The sequence below is a fragment of the Ylistrum balloti genome, unplaced genomic scaffold, assembly GCF_031769215.1.
Source record: "Ylistrum balloti isolate Yb309-2 unplaced genomic scaffold, AGI_CSIRO_Ybal_v1 Utg370368, whole genome shotgun sequence".
NCBI classification, from domain to species: domain Eukaryota; kingdom Metazoa; phylum Mollusca; class Bivalvia; order Pectinida; family Pectinidae; genus Ylistrum; species Ylistrum balloti.
In genome coordinates this window covers 489,524-505,364 of record NW_026782259.1, presented here as the reverse complement: position 1 = coordinate 505,364, position 15,841 = coordinate 489,524, and the positions used below count along the sequence as shown (strand labels likewise).

The 15,841-nt window shown below is 36.3% G+C and overlaps 1 protein-coding gene across 1 annotated transcript; it reads right to left on the bottom strand.

The window, feature by feature from the left end:
- On the bottom strand, nucleotides 1–1,476 carry LOC132553950 (uncharacterized). Its single transcript, XM_060218245.1, has one exon. The coding sequence runs from the start codon at nucleotides 1,474–1,476 to the stop codon at nucleotides 1–3; it is 1,476 nt and encodes a 491-aa protein (XP_060074228.1).
- Nucleotides 1,477–15,841: the final 14,365 nt, after the last annotated feature.

The window sequence follows — 15,841 nt, the reverse complement described above, 5'->3', positions numbered from 1 at the left end:
TTATGGCGATGTCATATTGCACATCTGATTTAGGGATTGATGAATGATATTTTCAGGCACTTCCACTGGAATTTTAATCCACTCGTTATTCGAGCGTGATTTATCCTTACTGAACCACCTTTCATACCAACTCCCTCCCCACTCCGCAAACTGTTGAAAATGATTGTTCGGCATTTTTTTGTAGCTCGCTGGAAACATTTCAAGCATGGTAGCACCCGGACGCAAAAGCAGAGTGTACGCCAAACCAGCACCGTGCACTCCTATCAAAACTGAAGTGTTGTATATAATTAGAATTTGATCCTTGATAGAGAATTTATCCAATTGAACAGCATTTAAACGGCCTCCTGGAAACTTTGTATCTAAGTGTTTAATAAGCTCTTTCTCATTTTGTATTTTCCTTTTAATAGTCCCTGATGGGTTTCGTGGGTGTGCAACGTAATCGTGTCTTAGAATTAGTGTAATAATAGTGTTGCTAATTCCTTTATCACATACAGGAACAATAGAATCAATCCCAGCAGCTTTATAAAGTGCACTTTTAAAATCACGTAGAAAGGGAAGACTTTGAATGGCTTGGCCAATCGGCGAAGCTGATAAAGGAATCACCCAGACAACTTCTTTTATAAATATATCACCGCGCATGCTCCGTACTCGAATAACTTTTCCGAACAATAGAGTCCAGAGATCTTCTAGCTTCCCTAATGGATGTGCGTCAACAAAAACGACAGTAGTTTCTTTTGGATCTTTGCCGAATAAGCGTATAGACAGATAGGTGTTGTATAATTCTATTAACGTCCAGTACATATTGGCGTAGTCTCCTCTTTTGATTAAAACGGTAAAATTAGATATATGGGTGGATTTTGGAGGGATTTCAGTTTCTCTTTCGGAAACTGTAAGGTACCACTTCGAAAAATATGACTTCGTGGAAAATTTCAGTAACGGTGTTGATGCACAAGGAATTCGGAAAAATCCCGGTTTTAATGTAACTTCTTCCACACTTTCAGACTGACCCATAACCTCTTTTACATCTTCGCCTCCATTTGGTTTACTCTTCTGTTGACGTGCATCTACAAGCACATTTTTCATGTAGACCATGTCCAGATTAAACACTTCTAAATTTCCATCACAATAAATGGAATCTCCTTTTCCATTTTTCATCCTATCTTGGATTAATTCAATGGTTTCTTCCACTCTTTGACGTGAACGAAATAACCTTTTCTTCGTCTTCTTGTCCTTATTTCCACCAGTGGCAAATTCTTTTTCCAATTCCTTTGATACGAAAGTTCTTCGTTTTAAACGATGACTCGTCCGAACAATCTCTCTGTGGCGTCGGCCTCGTCCCGATTTGTGTACTAGAGTTTTTGCCCTTAGTTCCGCGTATACATGGAGTTCGAGACCAATCAAGATGGCTAGCAAAATAAGCATAGCCAAATACATCCACTTACAACAAAACCGTACACGGACAACGGACTTCTTCATGGTCACCCAGATATTCTATCTGTCTTATTAATGTTGAGCTGACTGATCACTTTCATCAGCGTCTGTGACATCCCGCTTGTCTGAACAATCTGACCGCATTGCCGTAACAAATGGTCACTCCAGAAGGAATCTAGATCCACCAGTCAGGTAACTAAAATGTGAGAAAAGAAAAGGTAAACTTATAGAACATTACTTAGAAAAGAGATCTGACAACAGTTTACAAAGCAGATATTACGAAAAATGTAATTTCAACAGTAAAATATAGAGCTATATTAATGATAAAAAGAAATTTTTCGGTGAAATCATTTTTAATTCTTTTGTTGTTATCGGTGAAAAATAATACTTTGGGAGTTTCTTCCAATAAAAACAGAAAACTCAATCTTGTAAACTAGGTACCATGATACGCTATCACAAAGATAACAATGTAATTAACAGAATATTAAACAATGATTTTTAGCAAATACATTAATTTCACACGATACCAAAATTAAAGATCATATTCATAAAAATACAATTGTTATCAATCTAGTCATCTGTAATTGGACACTTCTGATATGAAACTTAGTCTAGATAACCTGCCCCTGTCCTTGATGATATTATTTGAAGCGAATCCTGACTTTTACTTACACCTGACATATGTTTATACTTACTCCTGACATTCTTACACCTGACATATGTTTATATTTACACCTGACTTATGTTTATACCTGACATATGTTTATACTTACACCTGACATATGTTTATACTTACACCAGACATATGTTTATACTTACACCAGACATATGTTTATTTATACTTACTCCTGACATATGTTTATACTTACACCTGACTTATGTTTATACCTGACATATGTTTATACTTACACCTGACATATGTTTATACTTACACCTGTCATATGTTTATACATATGTTTATACTTACACCTGATATATGTTAATACATATGTTTATACTTACACATGTCATACTTACAGTTGACATATGTTTATACTTACACCTGACACATCTTTATACTGACACCTGACACATGTTTATACTTACACCTGACATAGGTTTATACTGACAGTTGACGTATGTTTATACCTGATATATGTTAATACTTACACCTGATATATGTTTATACTTATACCTGACATATGTTTATACTTACACCTGACATATGTTTATACTTATACCTGACATATGTTTATACTTACACCTGACATATGTTTATACTTACACCTGACACATGTTTATACTTATAGTTAACATATGTTTATACTTACACCTGACATATGTTTATACTTACACCTGACATATGTTTATACTTACACCTGACACATGTTTATACTTACTCCTGACATACTTATACCTGACATATGTTTATACTTATACCTGACATATGTTTATACTTACACCTGTCATACTTACACCTGACATATGTTTATACTTACACCTGACATATGTTTATACTTACACCTGACATATGTTTATACTTACACCTGACATATGTTTATACTTATACCTGACATATGTTTATACTTACACCTGACATATGTTTATACTTACACCTGACATATGTTTATACTTATACCTGACATATGTTTATACTTACACCTGACACATGTTTATACTTACTCCTGACATATGTTTATACTTACACCTGACATATGTTTATACTTATACCTGACATATGTTTATACTTACACCTGACATATGTTAATACTTACACCTGACATATGTTTATACTTACACCTGACATATGTTTATACTTACTCCTGACATATGTTTATACTTACACCTGACATACCTACACCTGACATATGTTTATACTTACACCTGACATATGTTTATACTTACACCTGACATATGTTTATACTTACACCTGACACATGTTTATACTTACACATGACACATGTTTATAATTACAACTGACATATGTTTATACTTATGACATATGTTTACATATGTTTATACTTACTCCTGACCTGACATATGTTTATACTTACACCTGACATATGTTTATACTTACACCTGACATACCTACACCTGACATATGTTTATACTTACACCTGACATATGTTTATACTTACACCTGACATATGTTTATACTTACACCTGACACATGTTTATACTTACTCCTGACATACTTATACCTGACATATGTTTATACTTATACCTGACATATGTTTATACTTATACCTGACATATGTTTATACTTACACCTGACATATGTTTATACTTACACCTGACATATGTTTATACTTACACCTGACATATGTTTATACTTACACCTGACATATGTTTATACTTACACCTGACATATGTTTATACTTACACCTGACATATGTTTATACTTACACCTGACATATGTTTATACTTACACCTGTCATACTTACACCTGACTTATGTTTATACTTACACCTGACATATGTTTATACTTACACCTGACATATGTTTATACTTACACCTGACTTATGTTTATACTTACACCTGATATATGTTTATACTTACACCTGACATATGTTTATACTTACACCTGTCATACTTACACCTGACTTATGTTTATACTTACACCTGTCATACTTACACCTGACATATGTTTATACTTACACCTGATACTTATGTTATGTTTATACTTACACCTGATACACCTATTATGTTTATACTTACACCTGATATATGTTTATACTTATACCTGTCATATGTTTATACTTATACCTGACACATGTTTATACTTACACCTGACATATGTTTATACTTACACCTGTCATACTTACACCTGACTTATGTTTATACTTACACCTGTCATACTTACACCTGACTTATGTTTATACTTACACCTGATATATGTTTATACTTATACCTGTCATATGTTTATACTTATACCTGACACATGTTTATACTTACACCTGACATATGTTTATACTTACACCTGACATATGTTTATACTTACTTCTGACTTATACCTGACATGTTTATCGGGTATTATGTAGTGTATTCGTATTCAATAGCCCTCTCAAAAGTTTGTTTCTCACTCAAGATAAGTATAACATTTTTTCACAAAACTTTAAAGTTACGTGCACATACGTATTTTAACAAATCATACATACACGTGCTTCCTGTTCTACTCTTAACAAACATTTTGATGATCAAGACACACTTAAATTGACAACATATACTTACCCTCCTCTCACATAGCACAAAATCACAAAATCTTATAGAGTCTATACAATACCATACTAACACCAGGATGGTTTATTATAAAAAAAGACTTCTAAAGGGATGAAAGTATCCTTAAATTACGTTTACATAATTTGCAACGACATTTATATATTAAGATTCTGAGATGTTTTCAGTATGTCAATAACTTATACCATACAAACACATACATTCCCCGTATTATCAATATATATGTCTAAGTGAGAAATCAACACATGACTAACATACAGGTATATATACTTTGTACAGGGATACAATTTTTTTACAGAATCTTCTAAAAAACAAAAATGAAATAGAAAAAAAAAAGAATAAATTCTCAGACAATCTACCTGATAATAATGGCGTTTAACTTCCATATCTGCTCCAAAGGAATCCCAAAACAAGCCGACAGAATATTGACCAAAAATTAAATATTCGTATCATTCGTTGATCATGTGACGTCAATGTGACCCATACGTACCCACTAATTTAAAATCGTCACAATTTGCCCTGATCTACTACAATACGGGTATTTTAAAGCACGACCCGTAGAGATTGTATACGAGATATAAAAGAGGTTTTAGCAGGGGTTTCAGCTTTACAACAGATCTGTCCAGTTTTGAAAGCGATAAAGCATGTGCAACCTGGCCGATAAATGAGTTTTGTCCTGTTGAAACACACGAACAAGTGTGTATGTCTTTATCACTTTTACTTTGATAAACGTAACAATGTTATTTTTTCTTTCTTTTTTTTTTAACTCAGGGTGGTTAATTAACTACAGTACGATTGAACTCCTATGTTACAGATCGTTGAACACGTGCTGTAAAACAAAAGAGGACTATGTTAAACAGACATAGACTATTGTACCCGTTGTAAATGTTCTACATTAATTGTGTTATTGTTTAACACCATAGGACACTTAACTCGTTAAATACGCGAGTACTAAATTCATTCATAAAAAAATTATTTAACTGTCTGTTAAACATCAAATGTCCGTTTGTTAAAATCGTATTGTTTCAAAATGGACGTGATAAAACATAGGATTTGGAATGAATTTGTGGTGTGTTGAATCTACCTTTAAGTAATCGTGTCCACAGTTTCATAGCATTTTACTAATAGTCATTGAACAAAACTTTAATTTGTTATTTTGAAAAACACTTGATAACTCCTGAGCAATTTGACAGACCCTACTCATTGCAGTAGTCATACTAAATCCTCTACTTACGGTACATATGATGGTATGTACACTTGAATGATGGTTAAACAGCAACTTATTATGATTGGGGAAAATAATCTTAAAAAAGTATTGTTATATGTGAATAATTACGTCCATTTTCTTCTAAGGAGCAATTATCAAACTATTTAAAGCTATACAAAAGACACAGGCAAAACAATTTTAATACGAATTTAGAATAGAGTCAAACAATGAATTAAACTGCATCATACGGCTGTTTTGTCCATCTAGGACTCGTCAGTGATGCTACATCATACAGCTGTTTTGTCCTTCTAGGACTCGTCAGTGATGCTACACAATACAGCAGTTTTGTCCTTCTAGGACTCGTCAGTGATGCTGCACAATACAGCAGTTTTGTCCTTCTAGGACTCGTCAGTGATGCTACATCATACAGCTGTTTGTCCTTCTAGGACTCGTCAGTGATGTTACATCATACAACTGTTTGTCCTTCTATAACTCGTCAGTGTTGATACATCATACAGTCGTTTTCACCTTCTACGACTCGTCAGTGATGCTACATCATACAGCTGTTTTGTCCTTCTAGGACTCGTCAGTGATGCTACAGCATACAACTGTTTTGTCCTTCTAGGACTCGTCCGTGATGTTACATCATACAACTGTTTGTCCTTCTATAACTCGTCAGTGTTGATACATCATACAGTCGTTTTCACCTTCTACGACTCGTCAGTGATGTTACATCATACAGCTGTTTTGTCCTTCTAGGACTCGCCAGTGTTGTTACATCATACAGCTGTTTTGTCCTTCTAGGACTCGTCGTGATGCTACAGTGATGTTTTGTCCTTCTACATGTTACATACAACTGTTTGTCCTTCTATAACTCGTCAGTGATGCATCATACAGTCGTTTTCACCTACAGCAGTGTTTTACAGCTGTTTGTCCTTCTATAACTCGTCAGTGTTGATACATCATACAGTCGTTTTCACCTTCTACGTGATGATGCTACATCATACAGCTGTTTTGTCCTTCTAGGACTCGTCAGTGATGCTACATCATACAGCTGTTTTGTCCTTCTAGGACTCGTCAGTGATGCTACATCATACAGCTGTTTTGTCCTTCTAGGATTCGCCAGTGATGTTACATAATACAGCTGTTTACCCTTCTATAACTCGTCAGTGATGCTACAGCATACAGCGGTTTTGTCTTTCTAGGACTCGCCAGTGATGTTACATAATACAGCTGTTTTGTCCTTCTATAACTCGTCAGTGATGCTACAGCATACAGCGGTTTTGTCTTTCTAGGACTCGCCAGTGATGTTACATAATACAGCTGTTTTGTCCTTCTAGGATTCGCCAGTGATGTTACATCATACAACTGTTTCGTCCTTCTAGGACTCGTCAGTGGTGCTACAGCATACAACTGTTTTGTCCTTCTAGGACTCGTCAGTGATGCTACATGATACAGCCGTTTGTCCTTCTAGGACTCGTCAGTGATGCTACACAATACAGCAGTTTTGTCCTTCTAGGACTCGTCAGTGATTCTATATCATACAGCTGTTTGTCCTTCTAGGACTCGTCAGTGATGCTTCATCATACAGCTGTTTGTCCTTCTAGGACTCGTCAGTGATGCTACATGATACAGCCGTTTGTCCTGCTAGGACTCTTCAGTGATGCTAAAGGCCTACAATTTTGTACCTTGGAGTTGATATGGGGAAAAATTGATCAAAAGAAATGTAAATATCAAGATGGAGAGGTATACTAGCTCCATGGTTCAATAAATTTCGTAATTTTCATATATCAGATGATGTCAGGTAGGATACATCTGTAATTTTCTGTGTCGTGATTAGAATGAAATAAAACATGACATGCAGGATACGACATTTTAAAAAAAAAAAAAAAAGCGAGTTATGGTCAACTTACGTACACTGGTGGAATCCATATTTGTTAAAAGTCAACTTGCGTCGGTTAAATAGTGTGGTGTACTAGTACTTCCACGCTCCAATATCTGATATCCAATGTATGTGTAATATCTGGAGAAGCCATCTAAATCCGTCCAGCGGTGGCTAAACTTTAAAGGTACACTCGTTGTACATCACAATACCAAGCCTTCTCAAGTGATAATCACAGCAGATCTCGCGATGGGTTACAAAGTTAAATAGGGTCTTAATATTTCATTTAATTACAGAGATATGATCTAACCCCAAAATACAATCCTGATATGTCGAAATAAATATTTTATTTATATACATTATAACGAAATATAGTCTATAGCAAAAATGAACGCAAAATAAGCAATAAGAGTGACGCTGGTGTGATGCCTCGATACCAGTTAATTGAGGTAGACTTAAGGAAATATCTCAGAACAAATAAGCAGTTAATGTCTGGTTACGTACGTTCACCGAAATAGTGTATTGACAAAACGACAGAATACATGATTACTTTCATCAAGGAACAGATGTTTTGGTAATTCTTTGTTATACTGAGAGGTCCATAAGTATACAGGTCACTTTGATGTAGGACTAGTAAGACTTGATGATCCAGTCACTTTGATGTAGGACCGGTAAGGCTTGGTGATCCAGTCACTTTGATGTAGGACTGGTAAGACTTGGTGATCCAGTCACTTTGATGTAGGACTGGTAAGACTTGGTGATCCAGTCACTTTGATGTAGGACCGGTAAGGCTTGGTGATCCAGTCACTTTGATGTAGGACTAGTAAGATTTGGTGATCCAGTCACTTTGATGTAGGACCGGTAAGGCTTGGTGATCCAGTCACTTTGATGTAGGACTAGTAAGACTTGGTGATCCAGTCACTTTGATGTAGGACCGGTAAGGCTTGGTGATCCAGTCACATTGATGTAGGACTAGTAAGACTTGGTGATCCAGTCACTTTGATGTAGGACCGGTAAGGCTTGGTGATCCAGTCACTTTGATGTAGGACTAGTAAGACTTGGTGATCCAGTCACTTTGATGTAGGACCGGTAAGGCTTGGTGATCCAGTCACTTTGATGTAGGACTAGTAAGACTTGGTAATCCAGTCACTTTGATGTAGGACCGGTAAGGCTTGGTGATCATGTCACTTTGATGTAGGACTAACAAGGCTTGGTGACCCAGTCACTTTGATGTAGGACTAGTAAGACTTGGTGATCCAGTCACTTTGATGTAGGACCGGTAAGGCTTGGTGATCCAGTCACTTTGATGTAGGACCGGTAAGGCTTGGTGATCATGTCACTTTGATGTAGGACTTGCAAGACTTGGTGATCCAGTCACTTTGATGTAGGACTAGTAAGACTTGGTGATCCAGTCACTTTGATGTAGGACCGGTAAGGCTTGGTGATCCAGTCACTTTGATGTAGGACTAGTAAGACTTGGTGATCCAGTCACTTTGATGTAGGACTAGTAAGACTTGGTGATCCAGTCACTTTGATGTAGGACCGGTAAGGCTTGGTGATCATGTCACTTTGATGTAGGACTAACAAGGCTTGGTGACTTAGTCACTTTGATGTAGGACTGGTAAGACTTGGTGATCCAGTCACTTTGATGTAGGACTAGTAAGGTTTGGTGATCCAGTCACTTTGATGTAGGACCGGTAAGGCTTGGTGATCCAGTCACTTTGATGTAGGACTAGTAAGGCTTGGTGATCCAGTCACTTTGATGTAGGACCGGTAAGGCTTGGTGATCCAGTCACTTTGATGTAGGACTAGTAAGACTTGGTGATCCAGTCACTTTGATGTAGGACTAGTAAGACTTGGTGATAAGGTTTGGTGATCAAGTCACTTTGATGTAGGACCGGTAAGGTTTGGTGATCAAGTCACTTTGATGTAGGACCGGTAAGGCTTGGTGATCCAGTCACTTTGATGTAGGACTAGTAAGACTTGGTGATCCAGTCACTTTGATGTAGGACCGGTAAGGCTTGGTGATCCAGTCACTTTGATGTAGGACTAGTAAGACTTGGTGATCCAGTCACTTTGATGTAGGACTAGTAAGACTTGGTGATCAAGTCACTTTGATGTAGGACTAGTAAGGCTTGTTGATCCAGTCGCTTTGATGTAGGACTAGTAAGGCTTGGTGATCTGATGTAAACCCAAGCGCCTGATATATCGGGGAAACTTCTCTATAGTAAACCTGTTTGATAAATACTTCATCTAAACGCTTCAGTGTTGATTAACTGTTCCATTGCAATGATCAGATTCGGACGCTCGAACTTCAAACTTATGTGGTTTCCTAACCGTCGGGGACAAGTTCAAGCCGGTTCAGCTGCTTATTTGACTTTTATCATCAGAGATTTTGCATTATACTCAATGGCATAACACGATATTTGGCTTTAATGTTGCCGATAATGAATCCCCTGACAGTATCTGGCGTCGGGGCTGTTCTTTCTGATTAAATTCCACAACGCGGCAGTATAAAGTTCCATAACTGAATTCCATTAAAATATTGAACATCACAATATAGCTAAAATGAAACAAATCTTTAGCACACCTCTGTATTCCTCGAACTTTAAAATGATGGGGTGTATGTCAAACGATGGTTAAGAGATGATGAGATGTATGTCGAGCGTTGGTTAAGAGATGATGAGATGTATGTCGAGCGTTGGTTAAGAGATGATGAGATGTATGTCAAACGATGGTTAAGAGATGATGAGATGTATGTCGAGCGTTGGTTAAGAGATGATGAGATGTATATCAAACGATGGTTAAGAGATGATGAGATGTATGTCGAGCGTTGGTTAAGAGATGATGAGATGTATGTCAAACGATGGTTAAGAGATGATGAGATGTATGTCAAACGATGGTTAAGAGATGATGAGATGTATGTCGAGCGTTGGTTAAGAGATGATGAGATGTATGTCAAACGATGGTTAAGAGATGATGAGATGTATGTCAAACGATGGTTAAGAGATGAGATGTATGTCGAGCGTTGGTTAAGAGATGATGAGATGTATGTCAAACGATGGTTAAGAGATGATGAGATGTATGTCGAGCGTTGGTTAAGAGATGATGAGATGTATGTCAAACGATGGTTAAGAGATGATGAGATGTATGTCGAGCGTTGGTTAAGAGATGATGAGATGTATGTCGAGCGTTGGTTAAGAGATGATGAGATGTATGTCAAACGATGGTTAAGAGATGATGAGATGTATGTCAAACGATGGTTAAGAGATGATGAGATGTATGTCGAGCGTTGGTTAAGAGATGATGAGATGTATGTCAAACGATGGTTAAGAGATGATGAGATGTATGTCAAACGATGGTTAAGAGATGATGAGATGTATGTCGAGCGTTGGTTAAGAGATGATGAGATGTATGTCAAACGATGGTTAAGAGATGATGAGATGTATATCAAACGATGGTTAAGAGATGATGAGATGTATGTCAAACGATGGTTAAGAGATGATGAGATGTATGTCGAGCGTTGGTTAAGAGATGATGAGATGTATGTCAAACGATGGTTAAGAGATGATGAGATGTATGTCAAACGATGGTTAAGAGATGATGAGATGTATATCAAACGATGGTTAAGAGATGATGAGATGTATGTCGAGCGTTGGTTAAGAGATGATGAGATGTATGTCAAACGATGGTTAAGAGATGATGAGATGTATGTCGAGCGTTGGTTAAGAGATGATGAGATGTATGTCGAGCGTTGGTTAAGAGATGATGAGATGTATGTCGAGCGTTGGTTAAGAGATGATGAGATGTATGTCGAGCGTTGGTTTAATTTCAGCGTGTGTTAATCTCTATCCAATACTTTAAAATTAATAAGGACGGATATTTAGCTGAATTCTACACACATTTAAATGCATGTAATTTCAAACTATATATTCGGCGTGTTATATTTTGTCTTCTAATATTGTTATTGGAAAAGTAATCACACAATTTTCCCACGTACAAGTTCCGAACAGGAAGAATTGGTACTCGAGTATATAGTATCACACAAAAGACGTGTTAAAGGGTTGTACGATCGACACACAAATAATTGGTACCTTCTTTTCAATACCGATTTAGAAACAGAAAATGTAAAGCCAAATAATGAATCAAACTTAAAGAATGCCAGACAAAACGGTACAATATTCATTTTATTCAGAGTGTTTGGGTCACACATTACATACACAAATGAATAACACTTTTTAAATAAAAAAGATGAATAAGAAATAGTAGAGGTAAATAATGAATTAAACACAAGGTATGTTCTGGTCAAGTGGACTACAGAAATGTCAACTCACCTCACCCGGTATTCTGTGTATCAGTAGTAACTCACCATATCCTATCTTCTATAAAATGACAGATGGTTAACACATATGTTAATTAGTACGATTTTTCCTTAAATTTGATTCGTTAAGGCTAATTTATGTAATTCTTAAAGTGCGATGAAGTGTGATTTATGTACGAAACATCTTCACCCGAGGACAAATTGCAATTGTCTGCATGTGCCGTGAAGTTCACGTACCATGCCGGGACTGCTAAAAATAGAGAACTGCCGAAGGTATTTCCTGTAACATTTCCATTACACTAACTCCCGAGGAAATACCATTGCGTCATGTATATCATTGTATGGCTATATCTTTACAATAGTAATTGTATTTTTATCACTTTTTATAGATATTTGATAAATACGTTGTTACACCGTTAATATCAAGCGATGGTCCCCTGAAGCTTCCCTTCGGTGATATCATTGTCAAATAAAAACTCGGTTGTAAGTCATTGGCATAAAAGCCCTCTAGGGTATCATACTAAACATCAGTGCAAATTATTTGCTCTCATGATAATAAGTACCATTTACGAAAGATCACGGAGTTGAGTATCAGAATTTCTTATTCCTTACATGTCTTTTGTACAAGCTTTCGAGTTTGCATCGTACAAACTTTACTGGTGTGCAACCACTCGATAAATCAAATTGAAAATAAGAACAAATGATAGGTAACTACGAAAACACTTGTAAAAACTAGACGGAGAATTGAAGACCAGGTGTCTCGTACGCTTAAGCGTTCTTTGCTTTATCAACGACATTTGCCTCGCAAATCTTGGTCAGTCCTAGTGGTTTAGCTTTTTGTAAAACAGTATTAATATATGTAATAACAAGGCATACACAGTGACATTGAGCACACCCAATTACATACAGAACGAGGAAATATTTTCAAGTCAAATCAGGATGACAACCATAAAACTTCTCCATAGTCTTCATCAAACTGATCTCTCGAATACCATCAGGTCTCGGCATTTATAATGAAAAGCGTGATATTCGGAACAACTCGTACATTACTAAATCAACTAAACACAGTGGGAAGCAGTTTGTTACTACACAGAGATGGAAAACTCACAATCTTGAAAACATACATACAGTCAGGCATTTGTTTTTTATGTCGGGTGTCAACTTAAATAGCAATTTATTACGGGGGAATTACGTAATGGTGCACAAACAATGGAGTGTTCCATACTCTATTTATGGTGTAAAAAAGTTAAGCAAGAAAGGCAATCATGTTAATAGACGCTAAAATATAACTGACGTGTTATTATCATCACCTCGAAAAAAAATTAATCTTCCCATTCAATAGTTACTGACGTCACGTGGTGACCATCTCATTTTAATTGTAGGTTAATAGACAGCAATATGCCTGTCGTACTCGTTCTTTGAGATTCTGAGCGTGTCTTAAACAGACAGTTCAATCTTGTAACGTTACTATTTGTATTTGTCAAAATTCTTGTTGTTCAATGGGTCACCATGAAGCGACTTCTGCAGTGTTATATCTGGTATTACCAATGAACCATACTAAAAAAACAAAAACAAAATCAATCAATCATGACGATGAGAACAGTTTCCGATAATATGTAAATAATGTTATAAAAGCTTATCTAAAAGGCTAAATGAGGTTATTTCGTTAGGTTCTCTCGGACAACATAAAAAGTAGAGAGTTGACAGGGTCCGCGCTTCACCTCTTCCTCAATGTTAACCTTATTAATTTCTGTATGACGACAGTAACCAAGCAGACAGCACCAGTGCAATGCAGTCTCAACTTATTGTTTACATGCAGTAGTGTTTTTATTTTGTATTTTGAATTATGCAAGATTCTTCGGCCAATAATAGTTGTTATATTTGTGGGGTGGGCTTTCTTATACCTAACCTAGGACCGAAGATATAAATAGGGTTGGCGTTTTTATACCTAACCTATGACCAAAGATATAAATAGGGTTGGCGTTTTTATACCTAACCTAGGACCGAAGATATAAATAGGGTTGGCGTTTTTATACCTAACCTATGACCAAAGATATAAATAGGGTTGGCGTTTTTATACCTAACCTAGGACCAAAGATATAAATAGGGTTGGCGTTTTTATACCTAACCTAGGACCAAAGATATAAATAGGGTTGGCGTTTTTATACCTAACCTAGATATAATATAGGGTTGGCGTTTTTATACCTAACCTAGGACCTAAGATATAAATAGGGTTAAATAGGCGTTTTTATACCTAGGACTATACCTACCTAGGAGGACCAAAGATATAAATAGGGTTGGCGTTTTTATACCTAACCCAAAGATATAAATAGGGTTGGCGTTTTTATACCTAACCTAGGACCAAAGATATAATTAGGGCTGGCGTTTTTATACCTAACCTAGGACCAAAGATATAAATAGGGTTGGCGTTTTTATACCTAACCTAGGACCAAAGATATAAATAGGGTTGGCGTTTTTATACCTAACCTAGGACCAAAGATATAAATAGGGTTGGCGTTTTTATACCTAACCTAGGACCAAAGATATAAATAGGGTTGGCGTTTTTATACCTAACCTAGGACCAAAGATATAAATAGGGTTGGCGTTTTTATACCTAACCTAGGACCAAAGATATAAATAGGGTTGGCGTTTTTATACCTAACCTAGGACCAAAGATATAAATAGGGTTGGCGTTTTTATACCTAACCTAGGACCAAAGATATAAATAGGGTTGGCGTTTTTATACCTAACCTAGGACCAAAGATATCTGTGGAATTGGCGCTCTTATACCCACCAAGGACAAAAGATATCTGTGGAGTGGGCGTTTTCATACCCACCTTGGACCTAGGACCAAATATTTGGTTTGGAATATGTTCATATTTGAAGGCAAATTTCAATAGTCGATGAATAAAATAAACAGCCAATTTCTATTCAAACATGTTCTTTAATCCAGCGAGCTTTCCCTAACTGAAATCATCTATAATAATGAATCACTTGATGTTCAATACTATGATGTGATACCTGTATGTAGCTATATACATTCATTTTTCCCATTCTCAAGTGAATCACTTTTCTCGGTGCATTTTCACATATGTTGGAAGCCCGGAAGCCGGGGCATTAAGTCCGCGAAATGAATGAATAAGCTGTATATATACCATTATACAATGACCAGACACATGCTACTTGACGTGGGTGTACCTTAAAGTGATATTCTGTATACATTTAGATACATTAGATAATTAGAGGTAAACATGCATATCTACGATCCAGATAGGATCAGGCATCACATATTATTTACAAACAGTAAACACATGTAATTATATACATATGCTTCATAAAGTTAATACTGACATCTTTAAAGACTGAAAAAGAGACCGTAAATAGCGACATAAGATAGAGTCAAACAATGAATTAAACCACATCCTACAGTTGTTACGTCCCTCTAGGACTCGTCCGAGATGTGAAGGAGTATGATACAGAAGTTGATTGATGTGTATGTTTAAGTTGTTTTTCCATTTCTGAGTTTATAATGGAATTACACTACAGTACACAATGACAGAGTAGTGAATTTTCATATGTATCAGATATCTATTGAATACATTCTGGTACGAACCTATTACAGAATTAAAACCCTGTCCGGGATTTACGAGTTATGTTAATCAAATCTGTTATATTTCTCTACTGAGACCGGGATTTTTTACGTCATAGGGTCAGTCAACCTTACACCCCATTCAAAACAGCTTGTATACAACCTTGTTTAGTGCAGACGGGGATTAGTGAGAAT